At 44.2% G+C, this 19,566-nt stretch overlaps 1 protein-coding gene across 2 annotated transcripts in view; it reads right to left on the bottom strand.

Annotated features, from left to right (window-relative positions):
• Positions 1-332: 332 nt before the first annotated feature.
• LOC148019215 (BAG family molecular chaperone regulator 4-like) overlaps positions 333-19,566 on the bottom strand; it is a 34,954-nt gene continuing 15,720 nt past the window's right edge. The window contains exons 2-4 of one of the 2 annotated variants that reach the window (XM_087660761.1): positions 1,439-1,707; positions 1,174-1,320; positions 333-552 (exon numbers count right to left, since the gene is read on the bottom strand). In XM_087660761.1, coding sequence (XP_087516887.1) covers positions 376-552; positions 1,174-1,320; positions 1,439-1,707 — 593 coding nt within the window. In that variant the 3' untranslated portion in view covers positions 333-375. The remainder of the gene's footprint in view (positions 553-1,173; positions 1,321-1,438; positions 1,708-19,566) is intronic. The other variant, XM_087660762.1, reaches the window with a different exon arrangement.

Below are 19,566 nucleotides of genomic sequence, written 5' to 3'. Positions count from 1 at the left end.
ATGATCATTCCTTCACTGAAACACAAGCTAGTGTCAATGAGTCCAACACATTGTTCTCTTAGTGTCCACTCTAGTTTTACAGACTGCCAGTATCGTAAATGAACTTCAAAAGGCCAGAAGGACACTATATGACGTTTACAAAACAAACAGCATAACCTAGGATCCATAGATCCATGACGTCTAAAGGAATGCACATCTTGTCAAGCCCCTTGATCATTTTGATGTTCCAAAAATCTACTTCTCATCAGTAAGACAAATTAGATACCAACCCTGTTAGATTACAGAGCCCCCATGTCATAGAGAAGAAAAATCTAGAAATCAGTTCCTCACAGTGAAAGTTAAAATCAACGGTCTCATTACTATGTGATGGCTTCCTTAGTCAAAATGTTCCCAATCAGTAGTCATATTAGTCGGTGTTGTAGATGGAATGCTACTAACACTGTTATCAAAAGTTTCCCATTGAGTAGTCACAACAGTTCCGCTATGAAGAGGCTCGTCATTTTGAGCCTTCAGGCGGTCAACCACATCGGTAAACTTTTGAATTCTTTGTACCTGTAAAAGATAAAGCAAATCATCAACTTTTTACCCCCTCGTTCATTTCTCCAGGCTACCCTCCCTCCCTCCTGTTAGCAGGAACACAGACAATATGAAACTGGTGAGACAGGAATGTCTATGTAAAAGATAAAGCAAATCATCAACTTTTTACCCCCCCTCATTCATTTCTCCAGGCTACCCTCCCTCCCTCCTGTAAGCAGGAACACAGGCAATATGAAACTGGTGAGACAGGAATGTCTATGAAACTCTTAAGACATGACAGCTTATCAAAACTTTACTCTCATGAACGATAACGCACTATCATTCTTACATGCACTAAACACCTTAAACCCAACACTCCGAATTTATGGGTTCCATCCACTTCAAGAGATCATGTGTTTCCTGATGTCTTTATATGACATATTAATCTTTTTCATTTTAAGCAGAGAACATATTCTGCAACTAGTGCTAGCAAACAGGAACAAATGTTAACAAACCATACAGCTAACAGTATCTTCAACTTACAATATGCAGCATTGTATAACAGCTGTTTAGCCCTTCATTGATAAACAAAGTAAAACAATGGTTGACAAAAATTTGTAATCAATCCTCTTTGATATTGACAGGAAAAGCACTTACCTCGCTCTTCCTGAGTAACTTGGCCTCTCCTTCTGCCTCTATGCTATCCAATTTCAATAATTGCCGCATCAGCAATTCTGACAACAAGGTAAACTCATTTTTAGAAACCCAGGTTCTGCTCGTAACTGTTGCCTCCAGAGAAGTCACCTGCACATTCAAGATGCGATCAGGAAAACTCAGATACCATAAAATGTTCATCAAGTTGACTTCAGAAATGAAGGCAAAATCCTTTAGCCAAACCAAAGTTTAGGGTTGAACATGCTACCTGTCCAACAATCTTATCAACCTCTCCTCGCACATGCTCAACTGCCTGACAGGCTTTGGCAATACGCTCATTTCTTTGGGCTTCTTCCCACTTCCTCTCTTTGCTTGCAGGATCTTCTACCAATATTAACTTAGACTTCTCCTTAACTCCAGCAGACTGCAAGATCTCACTGTCTTCTCTCTCTTTTCCTACAAACAATAGCCTTTGCGCTTGCGGATGTAAACCAGTCAAACATTCAAGAACAGGTTTCAAATCTCCTGCAATAAAAGCTGGTTACAATCAATCACATGTCGAACCATGCTGAAGAACCATATTCAAGCAAAATGCAGCTAAAACCAGTAAACAGATAACCAAGATCAAATGCCTCTGCTGCAAGGCAACAATGCTATTGATAAACTCTGATGCACAGAACAACATTAGCATGGAGCGAGTAAAAAACACCTAGCAAGCGCAACACTGCAGCCATTTATAGAGGCTGTGGCACCATATTTCCAGCAGGAAGAGTCTAAGGCATCTCTAGTCCTTGAAATCCATCACTCTGGAGAGTGGCCCAAATCCTTCTCTTAACAGGCAGTGGAAACGTCCTCGGATCTCGTAGTACGCTGGGCACCTGCTTATGTAGTGTTCTTCTGTCTCCGACTCGAGCTGGCAGATTTGGCAGATCCGATCTTGTAGGGGGAGGGGGTGGGCCCCGTATCTACCTGTCTCGACCCGTCGCTGGTGTGAAGATGTACGGATCTGTCCGATGGCGCTTCTGACTCCATGGGACAAGCGTGTGTCCATGTAGCTTGGGCGGGTAATGAAGCCGTCCGGAGATATGTGCAGGAAGTGCTCTCGGTAGAAAGCCTTCTTTGTCCTTAGGTCTTCTTTAGGAGTCACCCATGTCTTGGCCGTGTGTAGCTGAATGATGTTCATTCTGATGATACGGTTCACTTCCTCTCAGCTGAGCTCCAGGTGGGGGCAATCTAGGCTGTATTGTAGTGGGGGGAGGTGGTCCATGTGTAGGCCATGTAGCCGTAGCCAGGTCCAGGTCTTTGTTCGGGCATACCAGCATTCAGTGTCCCCTTGCAGTGCTAGTTGTTTGGACGACTCTAGTGCGAGTCTAGGTTATCAATGCCGGGGCAAGTCCCATAGTTGGTGCAAGAAGGCCATCGTTTGGAAGAGGCCCTCGGCTACGATGGGCGGTGCCCCCATCTCTGCTCTAATAATCTCTTGTGGCACAGAGGGCTTGCTCCGGATCATCCGTGAGATCATAAGTACTAGGGGTCTCTCCATCTACTCCCATCCCTCGTAGGTGGCCTCCTCCTGAGGCAGTGGCTTGTCCTGTGTGGCCCTCCTCGTATGGTAGAGACTGGATCCCCATATGGAAGCCCTGTACAAGAGTGTTGGTGTGACTAGAGTGTCAAATAGCCAAAGTTTTGTACGGGGCTCCTGGAATTGTATGCGGGCGTATTGGTTTTCCATGGATCCGAGGGCTGCATAGCCTCGTGTCAATCTATCTTCTGCTGCCTTTCTAAAAGTGAATCTCGGTCTTGAAAATGTAATCTCCAGATAGATGTACCTTTGGACCACTTCCACAGTTCCCCTGTCATATGTGAAGGGGGGTACTGACTGTCGAATCCATTGGGTTGAAGTTTTGAACACCATGACCTTGGTCTTCCCCAGGTTCACGGTGAGGTCTTTATCCTGGCAGAAGGCCCATAGTACCTTCAATTGCCGCTGTAGCCCTTCGGGTGTGCTGGAGATGAGAACTATGTCATCCGCATATAGTAAGATGGGTATCAGTATCCCTCCTAGGCTAGATCCCTCACCTCCCAATCTATCCATGTACTCTAATATCTCATCAATGTAGAGACCAAATAAAGTAGGTGAGAGTGGGTATCCCTGTTTAACTCCAATGGTGCCGGTTATCTCCTTTGACAGCCCCCCCTGGTGTTCGGACTCGGCCCGTGACTGATTCGTATAGTGCCAATATCCCCCAACACATTTCGGACGGGACCTCCAGTTCTTGCAGTCTCTGCATGAGCCTAGCTCGTGGTACCGTGTCGAAGGCCTTGCAAAAGTCCACAAAGCAGCAGTATCCCCGTCTCCTGTGTGCCTTACCCTCCTCTATAATGGCTCTAAGTGTGAGGATATGGTCAAGAGTGGAGTACCCCCTCCTGAACCCTGCTTGTCCAATCGCCCGGTGCTCGTGTTGCTCCGTCCAATTGCTCAGCTCAAGGTCCAGGATGGATCCATAAAGCTTTGCTAGTACATGGCCAACCATGACTGTTCGGTAGTTCGTGGGGGCCATGGGGTCTCCAGCCTTCAGGATAGGTATTATGGTGTTAGCCGACCAGCTGGCAAGGAAGCCCTCACCTAAGGCTCTGTTGAACATGTGGGCTAGAAGAGGTGCAAGTATGTCTCGAGCATGGGTCAAGTGCTCTGCTACTAAGCCTTTATGGTCCTGGGCTTGGCCATTCTGTAGTTTGTCAATGGTGTCCCGAACCCACTCTGTTCTAAAGAATGTAGATGACTCGGGTCTACTCCTTGGTAGTCGGGGCAGCGGGGGTTGGTCGGGTATTTGGTACAGTGAGGTCGCATATGCATGCCATGTGTCTGGGGAGGTAATGGGTGTCTGAGCACCGAGCTCCTGGAATGCCTTCCACACCTCCTTGCTGTCCTATCCCAAGAATAGTTGGTAGAATTCGTGTTCCACTTTGGATAGGTGGCCCGTTTCTTCCTTTGTACGAGGCGGCGGAAGATCAAGCGTGCATGTTTGTGGGTGTGTACTCCTCGTGCTTCGTCCTGTTGAAGACGGAGCCGGGTTTCCCTGCACTCTACGTCGTACTAGCTATTCTGTGGGACATTCTTGTCCGGAGGGGAGGAACGGGGGGATGTGTGGGGAAAGTACTTGGCCGCCGAGGCATGGAGTGTTCCGGCCAATTGTGCTATGATCTCCTCGAAGGGTGAGTAGGGGTTCATTTCCTGCAGGCTCCAATAGAGGTGGTCGAAATAAGTGCTCGCAGTTAACTTGGTGAAGTGGTACCTGGGGAATCTTGGGAGGTTGCTTGCTAGGGGGGTTGGGTCATGTCTATAGGCGATGTCAAATTACAGGTAGCATAGAGACGGGGAACGCCCGTTCCGGCACATAAAAACGGATTAACGCGTTCCGAGAGGTCTGAGCCTAGGAAACGCCGGCGGAATGTTCCAACCTGTTCGCTCACCCGTTCCCTCCCATTCTAAGCCATTCCCTGTTTGGAATGGTCATTCCAGCAGTGGACCTTTTAAAAAAAAAAAGCCTTGGCCCGTTTCCCGCCCATTGCCTGTTCCGCGCCGACTGTCCCGCCTCTCTCGCTCTCTCTCCTCACACGCACTGCTCCCGCCGACTGTCCCTCGCTCGTGCTGCTCTCGTGCTGCTCCCACCGACTATCCCTCTCTCGCTCGCTGCTCCTGCCTCTCCCGTTGCTCCCACCTGCTCTCGCCTACCCCGCCTGCCCCAACTGCCTACTCCCACCTGCTCTCGAGACTCGCCTACCTCTCCCACCTGCATGGCCCTCCTCTCTTGCGTGGCCCGACTCCCGCCCGCGATTAGGTGAGGTCCCAAGGATCATTATCTCAATTCTCCCCCAAATTTGGGGCATTTTGGATTAGACTTCAATTGTTGGTAGTTGCCCCAAAATTTGGGCCTTTCTCAAGGATTGGAATTTCGGATCTAAATTTGGCTGCAATGTCCCCAAATTTGGGGCATTGGGATCCATCATCTCGGGATCTGAAAGAGCCCCCAAATTTGGGGCATTTTAAATCAATCATTGCCCCAAATTTGGGAGCTGAAAATGCGCCAAATTTTGGGGCATTTCCAGCAAGGGAATGCAGGCCGAAATGCCCCAAATTTGTGGCGTTTTGAGTCAGTCATTGCCCCAAATTTGGGAACTGAAAATACGCCAAATTTTCGGGCATTTTCAGCAAGGGAATGAAGGCTAGAATGCCCCAAATTTGTGGCATTTTCAATAAAAGGAATGGAGGTTGAAGAAGCACCAAAGTTGTGGCATTTTTAGCAAACATTTAATACATGTATGTTGAAATTTTGGCTGCAAATCTCTGCAATTTTATTGAACTTTACTGATTATTTGTCACTTTTATATAGATGGCAGCATTGACATCTATGGGATCTTCATCGTCCTCAGCAGGTACTTTGTCAACAACTGGACGAAGTCGAAGCACTACTTGGTCATGGTGGGATGAGGTAGATGCAGAGGTGCCATTGAGAGGTGGAGGGGCTCGCCCTTGAAAATGCAAACTTTGCTCTTATGCTCACACTAGTGGGGCTGATAAAGTGAGAGCCCATCTTCTACATGAGGAGGGGAAAGAGGTGCGTTTTTGCTCCAATGTATCAATTGAGAAAAGGCAGGAGTTACTTGACCGCATAGCCACTTCTATGGGGAATTCACATGCCAGGAGGACTCCAAACATAGGAGTGGATCCAACAACATGGACTCCAAGACCAGCAGGGCATGATGCTTCATCTAGAAGACCACTAGGATTAGTGGCTACGCAGCCTTCTCATGGGCCATCACTGGTAGCAGGTTGTGGCGTTAGACAGAGTTCATTGCACATTCATGGGAATCAAAGAAAAAAGAGGAAATAGATGCAACAGTGGCACGCTTTTTTTACCATTACCATATTGCATTCAAATCAGCCAGGTTACCTTATTTTTTAAATATGGTGACAAAGATTGCAGAGTATGGACCCACATATAAGCCCCCTTCATCAGAAACTATCAAGACTACATTGCTTTAGAAGGAGAAAGCAGTCATAAAGATTGCAAGAGCAAATATTCGCAATCAATGGGCGAGAAATGGAGTGACATTGATAGCAGATGGATGGAGTGATACACGCCATGGGTCCATACATGGCGTCGTCGCATATTCTCGTGGGGATGTATACTTTATTAGTACTCATGATGCTTCAGAGTCTGGAAAGAGTGCAGATGTATTGGCATCCGAGTGGTGCGAGGCAGTGCAGGCTATTGGGGCAGAAAATGTAGTGCAGTTTGTGGCAGATGGTGAACCTACAAACAGGGCAGCAAGAAACATTTTAATGGCAATGTATCCACATATCACCTTTAGTCCATGCATGGCACATTGCTTGAATAACTTGTTGAAGGATATTGGGGACTTGCCATGGATTGCATCTCTTGTTGCGAAAGGCAACAAGATTATCACATTTATATGTAATCATTAGTACTTGCATGCTGAGTTTCGCAAGAGAAGTGACAAAGAACTTCTCAAATACTCGGATACACAATTTGCATATAACTTTCTTATGCTTGGTCGAGTGCACTATTGCAAAGGTGCAATTAGGGAGCTATTTGCTAGTGATGAGTATGAAAATTGGACTAGGGCTGCCACTGCTACTGCTGTGTTATACAATGCATATGTCTCTGATAGAGATTTTTGGGATGAGGTGAATCGCACCAACCAAATGGTTGATCCTATTATGCACATGTTGAGACTTGCAGATGGCATGGATCCATGCATTGGAAAGATCTATGAAGGTATGGATCGCATGATTGAGAGGTTGGAGAGTTTCGAACCAAATGCAGACAGGTATGAGCAGATCAAGGAGTTATGCATCAGCAGATGGAATGAGTATGACTCTCCTATGCATGCTACAGCTTATGTGCTTAATCCTGAGTTTCAAGGAAAGATGCAAGAAAGAGACCTTCAGCTGGTCAAGGCTTGGAACACATTGCTTGCAAGGCTTTATCCTAGCCGCGAAATGCAACACAAAATTAAAAATCAGCTCTCTATGTACCGGCAAACATTAGGGATGTTTGGTACAGAGGATGCACTAGAGGATATGACAAATATTGGGGCTACTTTATGGTGGGAGGACTATGGAGCAGAAGCTCCAGAGTTGCAGAGTTTGGCTATTCGTATTCTTAGCCAAACAATTAGCTCTTGTTTAGAGCAACTATGGAGCTCATTCAATCACATTCACTCAAAGAAGGAAATCGTCTTGGTACAATGAAGACTAATAACCTAGTTTATGTGAGCTCCAATCTTCGTTTGCTAGCTCATATAGTAGTTGCAAAGATTGATTCTTTTATACATTGGGAAAAAGACGACGATGATGATGATGATGATGATGGTGATGGTGATAGCGAGGATGTTGTTCAGCAGGATGAGCATTCGAGCACAGTGGAGCCATCTTCCATGAATCAGAGTGCTTAAGCCTTAGCAACTAGCCTTTTGGAACTTTAGAGTATTGACTTGGAAATTGGGGCTCTTGTAACTTGGTCCTTGGATCTTTAGACTTTAAAGTTTAGTGCATATTTTGTGTCTTTGCAATGCACACTTGTTGGACTTATGCAACATTGTTGATTACAATGTTAAATCATGAATGTGACAATCCATTGTTGTTACAATGTTTTGAATCTTTATTATTGTTGAAACTTGATTATTATGTCTCTAATTTCACGAATTATGGTTGTTATGATATTCTCTCTCTCTCTCTCTCTCTCTCTCTCTCTCTCTCTCTCTCTCTCTCTCTCTCTCTCTCTCTCTCTCTCTCTCTCTCTCTCTATATATATATATATATATATATATATATATATATATATATATATATATATATATGCCATTCCCTCTGTTCCTGTTCCCTGACTTTGGGTGATCCCCCCGTTCCAGGGGGTCTCGTTCCGGTTCCCCATTCCTAGTAACTATGGCAAGTAGGAATGGTCGGCGGCCACTGTGAGTAGGCGGGGTGATATTCTAAAGGACGATGTTAGGGATAAGTGATAGGGGCCCGAGTATGTAATCCATTGTGCTTGCTCCCAGTTTTTGTGTGGGCGCTCTTGGTGCCCCTCATTTGTTGCAATTAGCCGCATGCTTATGTGGGAAGCATGTGAGGGCGTCCGAGCCTAGCCATCTGTCCAACCCGTTGAGGATGGCTAATCCGTGCGCACCCCTAGCACCAGTAGGTGGTCGCGATACTCGGTGTATTCAGCTGTATCTTGTGATGTACGGTTGAGCCCTATCTCCTCCGGTGCTATCTCTTTGTATATGTGGTCTTCGTTCTCAAAGAAGGGAGTCTCTCTCAAAGTTGTGCCGGCATTGAAGTCTCCGGCCAACATGACATTTCCCAAGTTGGAGCAGTGCATGATGTTCTCATATAGTGGTAGGTATGGTGACTCCCCCTTTTGTGGTATGTATGGGAAGTGTGTTGAGGGGAAGTAGCACACCGCCATGTAGATGTCTCGAGGGCGATCTGTGTGTATCCGGATCCACATGAACCGGGCCTTCTCATCTTTCCGCATGACTTGCACCATGGGTTGTAACTCCTCCCTGTACAGCACTGTGACTTCTTCGGACCCTCGGATCTCTCCTTTTGTTTGGGCTCTAGGGCAGCATGCCGTCTCCCATATGTATCCCCTCACTTTGGGTAGGTGTGTGCTTGGGCTCTCGTGGGTTTCTGTGTATAGGATGATATCCTTGTCAGTGAATGTCACAAGACTGTGACAACTATTACCTTTTTGTTTATTTCTTTATTACATATTTTATTTGGTTTTTCTTTTTGGAAGGATCCCTCTTGAAATCTAAACGCCTGAGTTGCATGGCCAGTATGTAAAACGGACAGGAATGTTCAATGAGTCAAGACTTGACAGTTAAGGTCCAGTACAAGTCTGGAAGAGACTGATGGCACTGTAGATTGACAAGTCTAGAAGAGACTTGTGAAAGTGTATATGGACAAGTGTGTTGAAGAACTAGCCTGGAAGAGACTAGTTCAAAGTGAAGATGGACAAATCTTCAAGAGATTAGTCCATGTGGGGTCATCAGTGGAAATTCACTTTGAGTTGAGTTACATTGCAAATCTGGATGTAGCCATAGTCTGCAAAGATGGTCAGAAGACTAGTGGGATGCAATGGAAGCAACTCCTAAAATTTAGGGAGTTACTATTTTTGGACCCCAGAATCCGTTCGCGTCATTATCTTCATTTTTGTATGAGGATTAATCTTCTCGTCTGTGCCGAGGTCAAATTTTGAACCGAGGATGGAGAATTTTAGACCGAAAGGTTTAAACATGAAAATTGTTACATGTATGCCATGTGTCACAATTTGGGCATAAATTCCCAAAAGAGAGAGAGAGGGCAGCACAAAAACGAGTTTCGATGCATGGGGGGGCTCATTTTTTGTGAAGGGGGAGAAGGATTGCTGCAGATGGAGAGCTCTTGAGAGCTGGTCTACCTTGTCTATGATGCACAAAGGGTTGAGCTTGCTCCCTATTTTCTCTCTCTCTCTCTCTCCCTGACAGTATGGTTATGCTGCAGAATCAAGGGCCTTTCTTCTAATTCAGGTACAGCTGTGTGGAATATGCTGTTTTTGCATGAGGCAAGAGCCTCTTTTCTTCAGGAACAAGAGCATTTGTTTGCAGTTCCCAACAGGGACAGGTGAGGGTGTTAACCTCATCAAGCAAGTGTCTGAAACAGCACTAAACCAGAACTGTTTCTGGACTGTTCAGAGGCTATTTCAGAGCCCAATTGATGCCAGAATCAAGGGGCATTTGGCCCAGATGATGCAGGACAGTGCAGGGAACAGTAAAAGTTGAAAACAGGTGTCAGAACAGGTCTGAACCAGTAATTACAGTGGGCTGAATAGTACAGGGAACAGTAAGAGTTGTAAACAGGTTTCAGAACAGGTCTGAACCAGTAAATACAGCAGGCTGAAATGGTCAATTCTGCACTCCAACCAGAAGATTCAGACTTGGGCAGAGTTTTCCCTCCTGGTCAACTTGATTTGGGTCAGTAATTGTACTGTTATGCTGTCAAATTTCACCCAGAATAGGTGAAAGACAGCCCACTGTACTTTCTCTTTTTAAAAATAAAGAAATACCGCAAAGGGCGCCTAACTTAGGGGTCAACAGGGTGTATGTGTTGCAACAGGAGCATTCTAGCTTCCTGTATGTCTTCTTGATTCTGTGTCTTTAAGTTCAGGTAAAGTGGGCGACTATTAAATTGGGTGAAAGCATTTATTTATTTTGGTTGTACACTACCGCCCTTCCCAATGAACAGGCCGGTTACAGTGAAGGTCTCTTGGAATAGTCCTGCGTTTGTCTTCATAGCTCCGTTGCAGTTCCGTACTGCAAACCTCAGGCGGGTCTCATAGGCCGCGCCTCGTCATTGGCGTTTATTTGTGATGATGACCCAACTGTCTCGATATACTCCCCTTTTCCCGCTTTGCGTGCTTCCAGGATTTGTGGCATGCATTCCTGACGGTGTGCCACCTCTGTGGGTGAGAGGTCATCCTCTAGATAGACCTTTTCCCCTTTTAGCGCTGTCTTTTTAGAGAGGAAGACTTGTCGGGATTCTAGGTTGGCGAATTTGAGGATGAGAGGTTCGCTTTTGGTGAGGTCTTTCCCTACGCGTTCTCCACTATTGTGGGGTTCTCAACTCCCAACTTTTCACATATCTTCTTGGCGTCTACTAGGGGGCTGTCTCCCTTCGTCCATCCTACCACCCAGATATGGAGCACTCTAAGTTTTCTCCTTTTCTCCTCCTCCAATGCTGCATTCACAAATTCCTCCTTCTTTGTTGGTGCCTTCTTCACTACTTCAATCCACTTGGAGTTCTCGGCCACCTCGGCTCGTGCTTATTTCACTATGTTTGCCCATGTGTTGAGCTCCTTTGTCATGTGTGTCTTCAGCTCGTAGATCTTGGTTTGCACCTTTGTAGACATTGTTTCGGTAATTTTCCCTTTCTCCTTCTTGAGAAGGTCAAGCTGGTTTCTGTAGTCATCAAGCTCATGCCTCAGCTCTTCAATCACCCTATTTCTCTCTTGGAGGGACGTTTCAATGTCCACCTTCCAAGAGGTGAAGTGTGTTGTGATCTCCGCGTAGATTTCATTCTTCCATTCTTGCACTTTTGAGCTTATTTCCTCCTTGATTTGGTGTGCGGTTTCCGCGCACATTGCGGCCATGATTTCCTTGATGTTCCAATGTCCTGGTTGTGCATCTTGCATACGTCTCGAAGGGTCTCCATGCTTTTCTTTGTGTGTGGTAGTCTGTCACCTTGTCGATGCTGCTCCAGATCGTCAAGTATTTTTCATTTTTCTCTCCTCTTGTGCGGTTGCTTGGCGATGGTGATGCTTTGCTCAAGCCCATCCTATCGGTCCGCTCATCTTGCCTGACGGGTTGGGGTAATGGGCTGTTTGGCCCCATTGCAAGTGGGTGGCAGGCTTATCGAGCAGTGGTGGGGTTATCGGGGTGCTAGCTGGACTTGGAGATGGCGTGATTGTCCAGGAGGGTGACAGGTCCAAGTGTGGGTGCAATGGGTAGGCTTGTGGCTAGGGATAGAGGCCTGAAAGGAGGAGGGGGGGGATGCGTGGGTGGTGGCGAGGGCTCGGGAAGTGGGGGGCTGAGGGGGGAGGGCCTCTGCTAGGCGGCAGTGGGTGTTGTCTAAGTTGCGGTTGGGGGGGGGGGGGGGGGGGGGGGGAGGGAAGTGTGTCTGAGTCCCCGTGGCGATCCGATTCACGAGGCCGAATGTTATATTTATAAGGTAAATTAAGGGAAACATGCACGAGGCATGATCGTCCGGGGTCTTGGGCGCCCGAACGGGGTTTAGGGAAGCCTAGCATTAAAGAGAGTCCAAGAATAGTAGGACTCACCAAGGTTCGACGGCTGGCAATCGGATCACGATGAGTCTGGCCAGCAATGAACTAGGCAAGGCTGGGAGGTGAAACGGATCTCGTGCTCATTTTAGTATCGGACTGCTTTCCTCTAGTCTTCTTCATCTTCTGAGTCTGACATTGGTATCATAGCCATTCGTGAAGTTCCTTTCAAGTGAGGCCAGGCGAATTGACGGATACGTCTGAGGCTAGGCGAAATGACGGATATGTCACCCATCATATGTTATTACTGGCCGAAAAGGGAGACGACGTAAAAGCGTAACAGGCCGTAAGGGAAAGTGAAAGGCGTGAGACGTGCCACGGACCATGAGATGTCGCAAGGAGCGTGAGACGCCGTAACGGGATGTCTCTTTACGTGAGACGTCGCAGGAAGATTAATGCGTGAAGACAGAGTTCACGTGCCTCACGCGTGCCTCATGTCATACAAATCGTTTTGGAGAGAGCAGTTTCATGTAACTCACGTTACACCAATCGTCTGGGAAGAGCAATCATTCAACAGTTCGCCACCAGCTGACTGAAATTAGTCACACTCGTTCTACAAATAAAAGACATATTGGTGGTTCACGTGATAGTCCCATTTTCTGCCGAAGAACTTCATTTCCAGCGTGACTGGTCTAGTCCGGGAAGGCAAAATTTGTTCCTTACTCTTCGGGTTTATTTACGAAACTAGCAACAGTTGCCTGCTCTTATAATCAGGGAAGTACTTTACTGTGTATGCAAATTTCTTATCTTTGCTTTCCTATTCCAGTGTATTAATGGCAGAAAAAGGGAAAGAGGGAGTAATGAAAGGTTCTAGTTCTGGGGACCACCCTATGGTAGATCCCCATGAATCGGAAATGCAAGAGGAACAGTGGGAAGAATTCTTTGCTACACGAGAACAATTTGATGATCTTACTGCTCGTGTGCAGGCTCAGGGGGTTCAAATGGAATTTTTAACTCAAACACTCAATGAAATAAAATCTCAATTAACCTTATTGTTAGAAAAAGATAAAAATAAGATAGAAACCTCGGATGTCCCATCTTCATCGAAAGATTTAGATATGACTATGCGAGATCCTAAGGAACCCCACCACAAGTTGAGGGATAATCCAGTTTTAAAAGATATGAAACCCCCTCAGTTTCACAGGGAGGAAAAAGATAGAAACAAAGATACAATCTTTAATTTTCTCCAAAAATTGGAAGATTTACATAAACTTAAAAATACTCCACATCATCTCCAAGCACTGGAGGCTAGTTTAACTTTGGGGCCCAAAGCGTATAAATGGTGGCGAACTTTAAAGGAGGCAAATAAAATACCTGAAACTTGGGCTCAATTTGAATCCGTCTTTTTGAAAGAATTCCTTCCTGAAAATGAAATGGAAAGAAATTGGGAAGATTGGGATTATGTCAGACAAAAGGGAAGACCCCTGCTGATATTTCTAGAGGAATATCGTGAGATAATCCTCAAATTGGAAGGAATAGATGAATTTCAAAAGACAAGAGGATTCATTAGGGGACTAGATAAAGCCTGTAAAAAGGAAGTAAAAAGGAGTTCACCTAAGACGCTAGAAGAGGCAATTAAATTTGCATTAATCAATGAAGATAGTATGCGTCCAGGTACACTCACTAGTCTCACTGATACGGAGCCCAAGTCTAAGGAATTGGAAACCTCAAAATTTGTGGGTAAATTTAAAAGGAAATGCCATTTTTTAAGGGTAAAAAACAACCTTTTGAAAAGAAACAATATGTAAGGCCAAAGTTAAGTCCAGACGACTTTGATAAGGCCAAAAAAAAAAAAGTTGTGTTTCAATTGCCTATCCCCTAACCATGCTGCTTGGAATTGCCCTCAAAGGAGAAAGGGGGAAGACAAAGGAAAGGATAAGGACAAGGGCAAGGGAAAAGAAAAACAAATCCATGTAGTGCAGACCTTAGAATTAAAGGGGCATGAAAGGTATAAATCTTTAGAGGTCTTGCACATGGATGTACAACACAAGTGTTGTATGTCAACTTCTATGTGGCAGCCTACCTTTGGGCCACATGATTTAGTTAGAGTACATGGATTGATAGCTGGAAAGAGGTTTAGAGTCATGATTGATGACTCTGCTACACATAATTTTATAAATTATGCACTTGTCAAAAAATTGCAACTTCCCCAACAAAAGAGTAGGCATCAATATGTTGTTCGTATGATGCAAGGTCAATATAATAAAATATGGGATACAATGGTATCCAATTTGGAAATTGAGATTCAAGGATATAAAGATAAACTTGATTTCCAAATCATGAACATGGAAAGAGCTGATATTGCTCTAGGGAGGGAGTGGCTATGGGGATTGGAACCATCCTTAAAACGTAATTATCATCATAATACACTGGAATTTGAAAGGGATGGTAAGACTTTTGTCATTCAAGGTGAACACGAAGTATCTGATAATCCTTTGCTGTGTTCTACTGAAGTTCAGAAGCTGATAAAGAAGGAAGTTTGTGAGGTATACATGTTATGGTCTCTTCCTGTACAAAACACTTTTACTTTCTGTAATATAAAGCAACAATTTTCTTATATTTGTGAGTTGAGTGTAAATAATGAATTAAGCAATTTGTTAGATGAATTTAAAGATGTGTTTCCTTCTGATTTACCAAGTGGCTTTCCACGAGATAGGGGTGATATAAATCACCCAATTGACACAAATAAGGATACTCACCCTATTTCTAAACCACCTTATAAGTTAAGTGAAACGTAGCACCAAGAAGTTGAAAGATAAATTAAGGATTACCTTGATAAAGGGTTTATTCAACCCAGTAATTCACCTTGGGCTTCGCCAATTTTATTAGTAAAGAAAAAAGATGGTTCTATGCGACTTTGTGTTGACTATAGAGCACTTAATAAAATAACCATGAAGAATAAATTTCCTATGCCCAGAATGGAAGATCTTTTTGATCAATTACAAGGGGCAAAATTCTTCACAAAGATAGATTTAAGATCAGGCTATCACCAAGTAAGAATTAAGGCACAAGATGTTCCTAAGACAGCATTTCGTACTAGATACGGACATTATGATTTTTGGTGATGCCTTTTGGCCTCACTAATGCACCAGCTACCTTTATGAAGCTGATGAATAGTGTTTTACGGCCCTATCTAGAACATTTTGTAGTAGTCTTCTTGGACGATATCTTAATCTTTAGTAAATCAAGAGAAGAACATTTGGAACACTTACAATTAGTATTCCAACTGTTAAGAACACATTCCCTTTATGCGAAGAAAACTAAATGTGAATTCTTTGCACAAGAGGTCAAATATTTGGGCCATAGTATCTCGAAAGAGGGGATCAACATGGATCCAGAAAAAGTAAGGGCAATTATTGAATGGCCATCTCCAAGGAACCTGGAAGAGCTGCAGATCTTCCTAGATTTATCTGGATTTTATCGTAGATTCATTCGAGATTATGCCAAAATAGCTGTTCCAATGACAGACCAACTTAAAGGGAAAGGAAAGAGCTTTAATTGGGGAACAGACCAAAATGAAAGTTTTCAAAAACTTAAGGTAGCTATTGCTACAGCTCCAGTACTATTAATTGTGGATCCCAATAAACCATTTGTGGTTGAAGCTAATGCCAGTGATAAGGCGATAGGCGCGGTCTTATTACAAGAAGGTCGACCAGTTGCTTTTAAAAGCAAGAAATTAGACCGTGCAAAACAGAATTATTCTGTTTATGAGAGAAAGCTATATGCAATAGTACATGCAATGAAGAAATGGAGGCACTATTTGTACGGTGCCAAACTTTTGATTTTATCGGATCATGAAGGCATTAAGTGGCTTAATGATCAACCGGATTTACACGGGCGTAAAGCCAGATGGGCCGAACTCCTCCAAGAGTTCGACTATGAGATAAGATATAGAAAAGAAAAGTATAATATAGTAGCTGATGCACTCAGCAGAATGCCCATCATTAATGAATTGAGTTTTACTCAGTTCACTTTCAACTTGCTTGAATCTTTAAAAGGGAAATGCCAGGTTGATCCGGCATATTCCAACATATGGGAAGCAATAAAAAAAGGGAATCCAAATGAAAGTGCTTCTACTGAGGAAGGAATATCTGAGGATGTTCAACAAGGAAATGGAGCATCAGGGGTTGCTCAAACCGGATTCAAGTGGAAGAATTTTACCATTGATAATGGTTATTTACTCTACAAGGGTAGGGTATGTGTCCCGAAAGATACAGAAATAAGGCGCCAGATACTCTTTGAGTGTCATGATACCCCTAGCGCGGGACATCCAGGAGTTAATAAGACTTATCGTCTTATTAAAAGGCAGTTCTATTGGCCTGGAATGAATAAGGACGTCCTTGACTATGTGGTCAAATGTAATAAATGCCAAGTTAATAAAGCTGAAAGATTGAAAATGAGAGGACTTCTCCATCCACTAGAAATTCCTTTGGGAAAATGAGAGAGTATCTCCATGGATTTTATTGTTACTTTACCTAGAACACAGAGGGGGCACGACTCTGTGTGGGTGATTGTGGATAGGTTAACCAAAGTGGCTAGGTTCATTCCAACTTCAACTGATGTTAAAACACCAGAATTGGCTAGATTGTTCGTAGAGAACATATACCGATTGTATGGCCTTCCGGCAAATATAGTTTCTGATCGGGATAGGAAATTTGATAGTCAATTTTCGCGTGCGGTATTTAGGAAGTTGGATACTAAACTTAGCATGAGTACGGCGGATCACCCGCAAACTGATGGGCAAACTGAAAGGGCTAACCAAATCCTTGAAGATATGCTTAGGGCATATGTAAGTAAAAGGCAAACTAATTGGGAAGAGTATCTACCAATAGCAAAGTTTGCATATACTAGTGTCAAGCACTCTTCCACTGGATATAGTCAATTTATGTTAATGTATGGGTTTCAGCCCAGAGCTCCTGCATAAGGAAAAGGTTCAGGCAGCTAAAGATTTTTTGGAGGATATGAATAGTATGTTAAAATTTGCTCAACAAAATATTAAAAAAGCTCAAAATCGAGCTAGAGCATATGCAGATCCTCACCGAAGAGACATCTCCTTTGAAGAAGGTGAATTGGTCTATCTTAAGATGCCTGAACAAACTAAAACCATGAAAACGGGACAATGTCCAAAGCTTTCACCGAGGTATTGTGGTCCTTTCATAATACTTAAACAGGTGGGAGAACTGGCTTACAAGCTCGAACTACCTGCTGGTAGTAAAATACATCCAGTTTTTCATGTAAGTAAGTTAAGGAAGAAGCTGGGTGATTTGGATAATCTAATCTTAAATGATAACATTGAGGAGCTATTAAATGACCAATCTAATCCACATGAACCAGAAAGAATATTAAATGTTCGTAATAGACGAACAAGGAATACTATTTATCAAGAATGTTTGGTTAAGTGGAAAGATTGTTCAGAAAAAGCTCAACACGGGAGAGAGAAAGTACTTTAAAGAAAAGGTTTTCCAATTTACAGTTAGGCCTTCCAAGTATCGTTTTCGAGGACGAAACCAATTCTTAAGGGGAAGAAAATGTTATATTTATAAGGTAAATTAAGGGAAACATGCACAAGGCATGACCGTCTGGGGTCTTGAGCGCCCGAACGGGGTTTAGGGGAGCCTAGCATTAAAGAGAGTCCAAGAATAGTAGGACTCACCAAGGTTTGACGGCTGGCAATCGGATCACGATGAGTCTGGCCAGCAATGAACTAGGCAAGGCTGGGAGGTAAAACGGATCTCGTGCTCATTTTAGTATCGGACTGCTTTCCTCTAGTCTTCTTCATCTTCTGAGTCTAAGACCATCCGATTAGTGAGGGGATGGTTTGAGTGACAGGCGTGGGCGGGTTCTTGGGCGGTTGGTGCTTGGCGTCCGATTGGGCCCTCTGGGCGTCCAAGTGGTCCCCCCCTTCGTTCGAGTGATGACATGGATTGGACGAGTGGTGCGAATGTCGGACATGACGTGGCCCTACTTTTTGTGGGTTGGACGGCGATGGGCGGTCGAGTGTTGGGTTGGTCACAGGCCAGAGGGATGGCACGGTGGCCTCTAGGTAGGTGACGCAAACTCCTCCCAACCTCGGAGCAAAGACAAGGAGCCACCCAACACCTACTCACAGAATTCTACCGAGAGCCAACTACCATCCCCACCCCTAAGCCCCCACCAGCCCCACTGACCTCCTGGCCATGGGGGACCTCTAACCATGGGGGACCACCCCAGCCATAGCCACAGCAAGAAGTAAAGCCCGATGCCCACACCCAACTGGCCTACGCCCCCGCAAGAGGCACATGTCGAGGATACAAGGGATACTACGCCACCACCAAAGAGCCTTGCCTCGCCGATTCAGCCTCTCGATGTTAGATAGACCCATGCGGGACATTTTAGGATGACCAAGCTCCATGAGCAGTTCCACACCATACTTGGAACACATATGAATTGTACCCAGCCTATATACCACCTTGTACCTACTCCATTAGCTTATCATAGCATTAGATAGTAGCTTTACTAGGACCTGGAAAGTTTCCGAGACATTTTGTATGTAATGTTTTGGTCTCATAGGCCACCTTGGCCTTTCGTAAACGTTAATATAACTTCTCTCTCTCTCTCTCTCTCTCTCTCTCTCTCTCTCTCTCTCTCTCTCTCTCTCTCATCATGGAGCTTCACCCTCCATAGTCTGCTGGCCACACAAGTCAGCTCCATATCTAACACTTAGTCTATATATTCAAGCCCTATCAATTGTACTTTCATCTCAATTACCATTATCAATCTATTTCTTTCATATTGTATGCATGTGAAAGCCCTCTTTGAAACCGGTCTATGACTTAGATAAAGCGATAATTCCTTCAATTAATACCTGGTCTTTTCACACACACACAAACAAAGACCTCACTCCCTCGCTCAACACTAGATTGGCCCTGAAGATTGGCGCCCCTCTCGGTATTTCTTTATCAATTAAAAGATGGAAAATGGAAAGTTACAAAAATGAAACGTTCCAAAATACATAACCTGTGAACATTTGGTTTTCATCTTTTCTGAGCAAATCCCACCTGCATAAGAATAGTACAACATGACCAAAACAACATCCCTTTTAGGAAAGCATTTTCTGTGATCATAACTCAATAATTCATGTGCAGAATTGCAGTCTACAGAACTCTGTCTTTACTGTTTTTACTGTCCAGCATATCCAAAACAACATCCCTTTTAGGAAAGCATTTTTTGTGACCATAACTCAATAATTCATGTGCAGAATTGCAGTATACACAACTTTGTACTTACTGTTCTTACTGTCCAACATATCCAAAACAACATCCCTTTTAGTGAAAGCATTTTCTATGACCATAACTCAATAATTCATGTGCAGAATTGCAGTCTGCAGAACTCTGTATTTACTGTTCTTATTGTCCAACATATCCAGAACATCATCCCTTTTACCCTGGCATCATTCCAGCAGTAAAACAGTCCCACAAACAGCACTAAATCAGAGCTGAAAAAC

Source organism: Lygodium microphyllum, chromosome 20, assembly GCF_053477565.2.
Source record: "Lygodium microphyllum isolate KBCC chromosome 20, Lygodium_microphyllum_v1.1.10, whole genome shotgun sequence".
NCBI classification, from domain to species: Eukaryota; Viridiplantae; Streptophyta; class Polypodiopsida; order Schizaeales; family Lygodiaceae; genus Lygodium; species Lygodium microphyllum.
The sequence above is the reverse complement of the archived record's forward strand: the minus strand, read 5'-3'. Positions and strand labels throughout refer to the sequence as shown.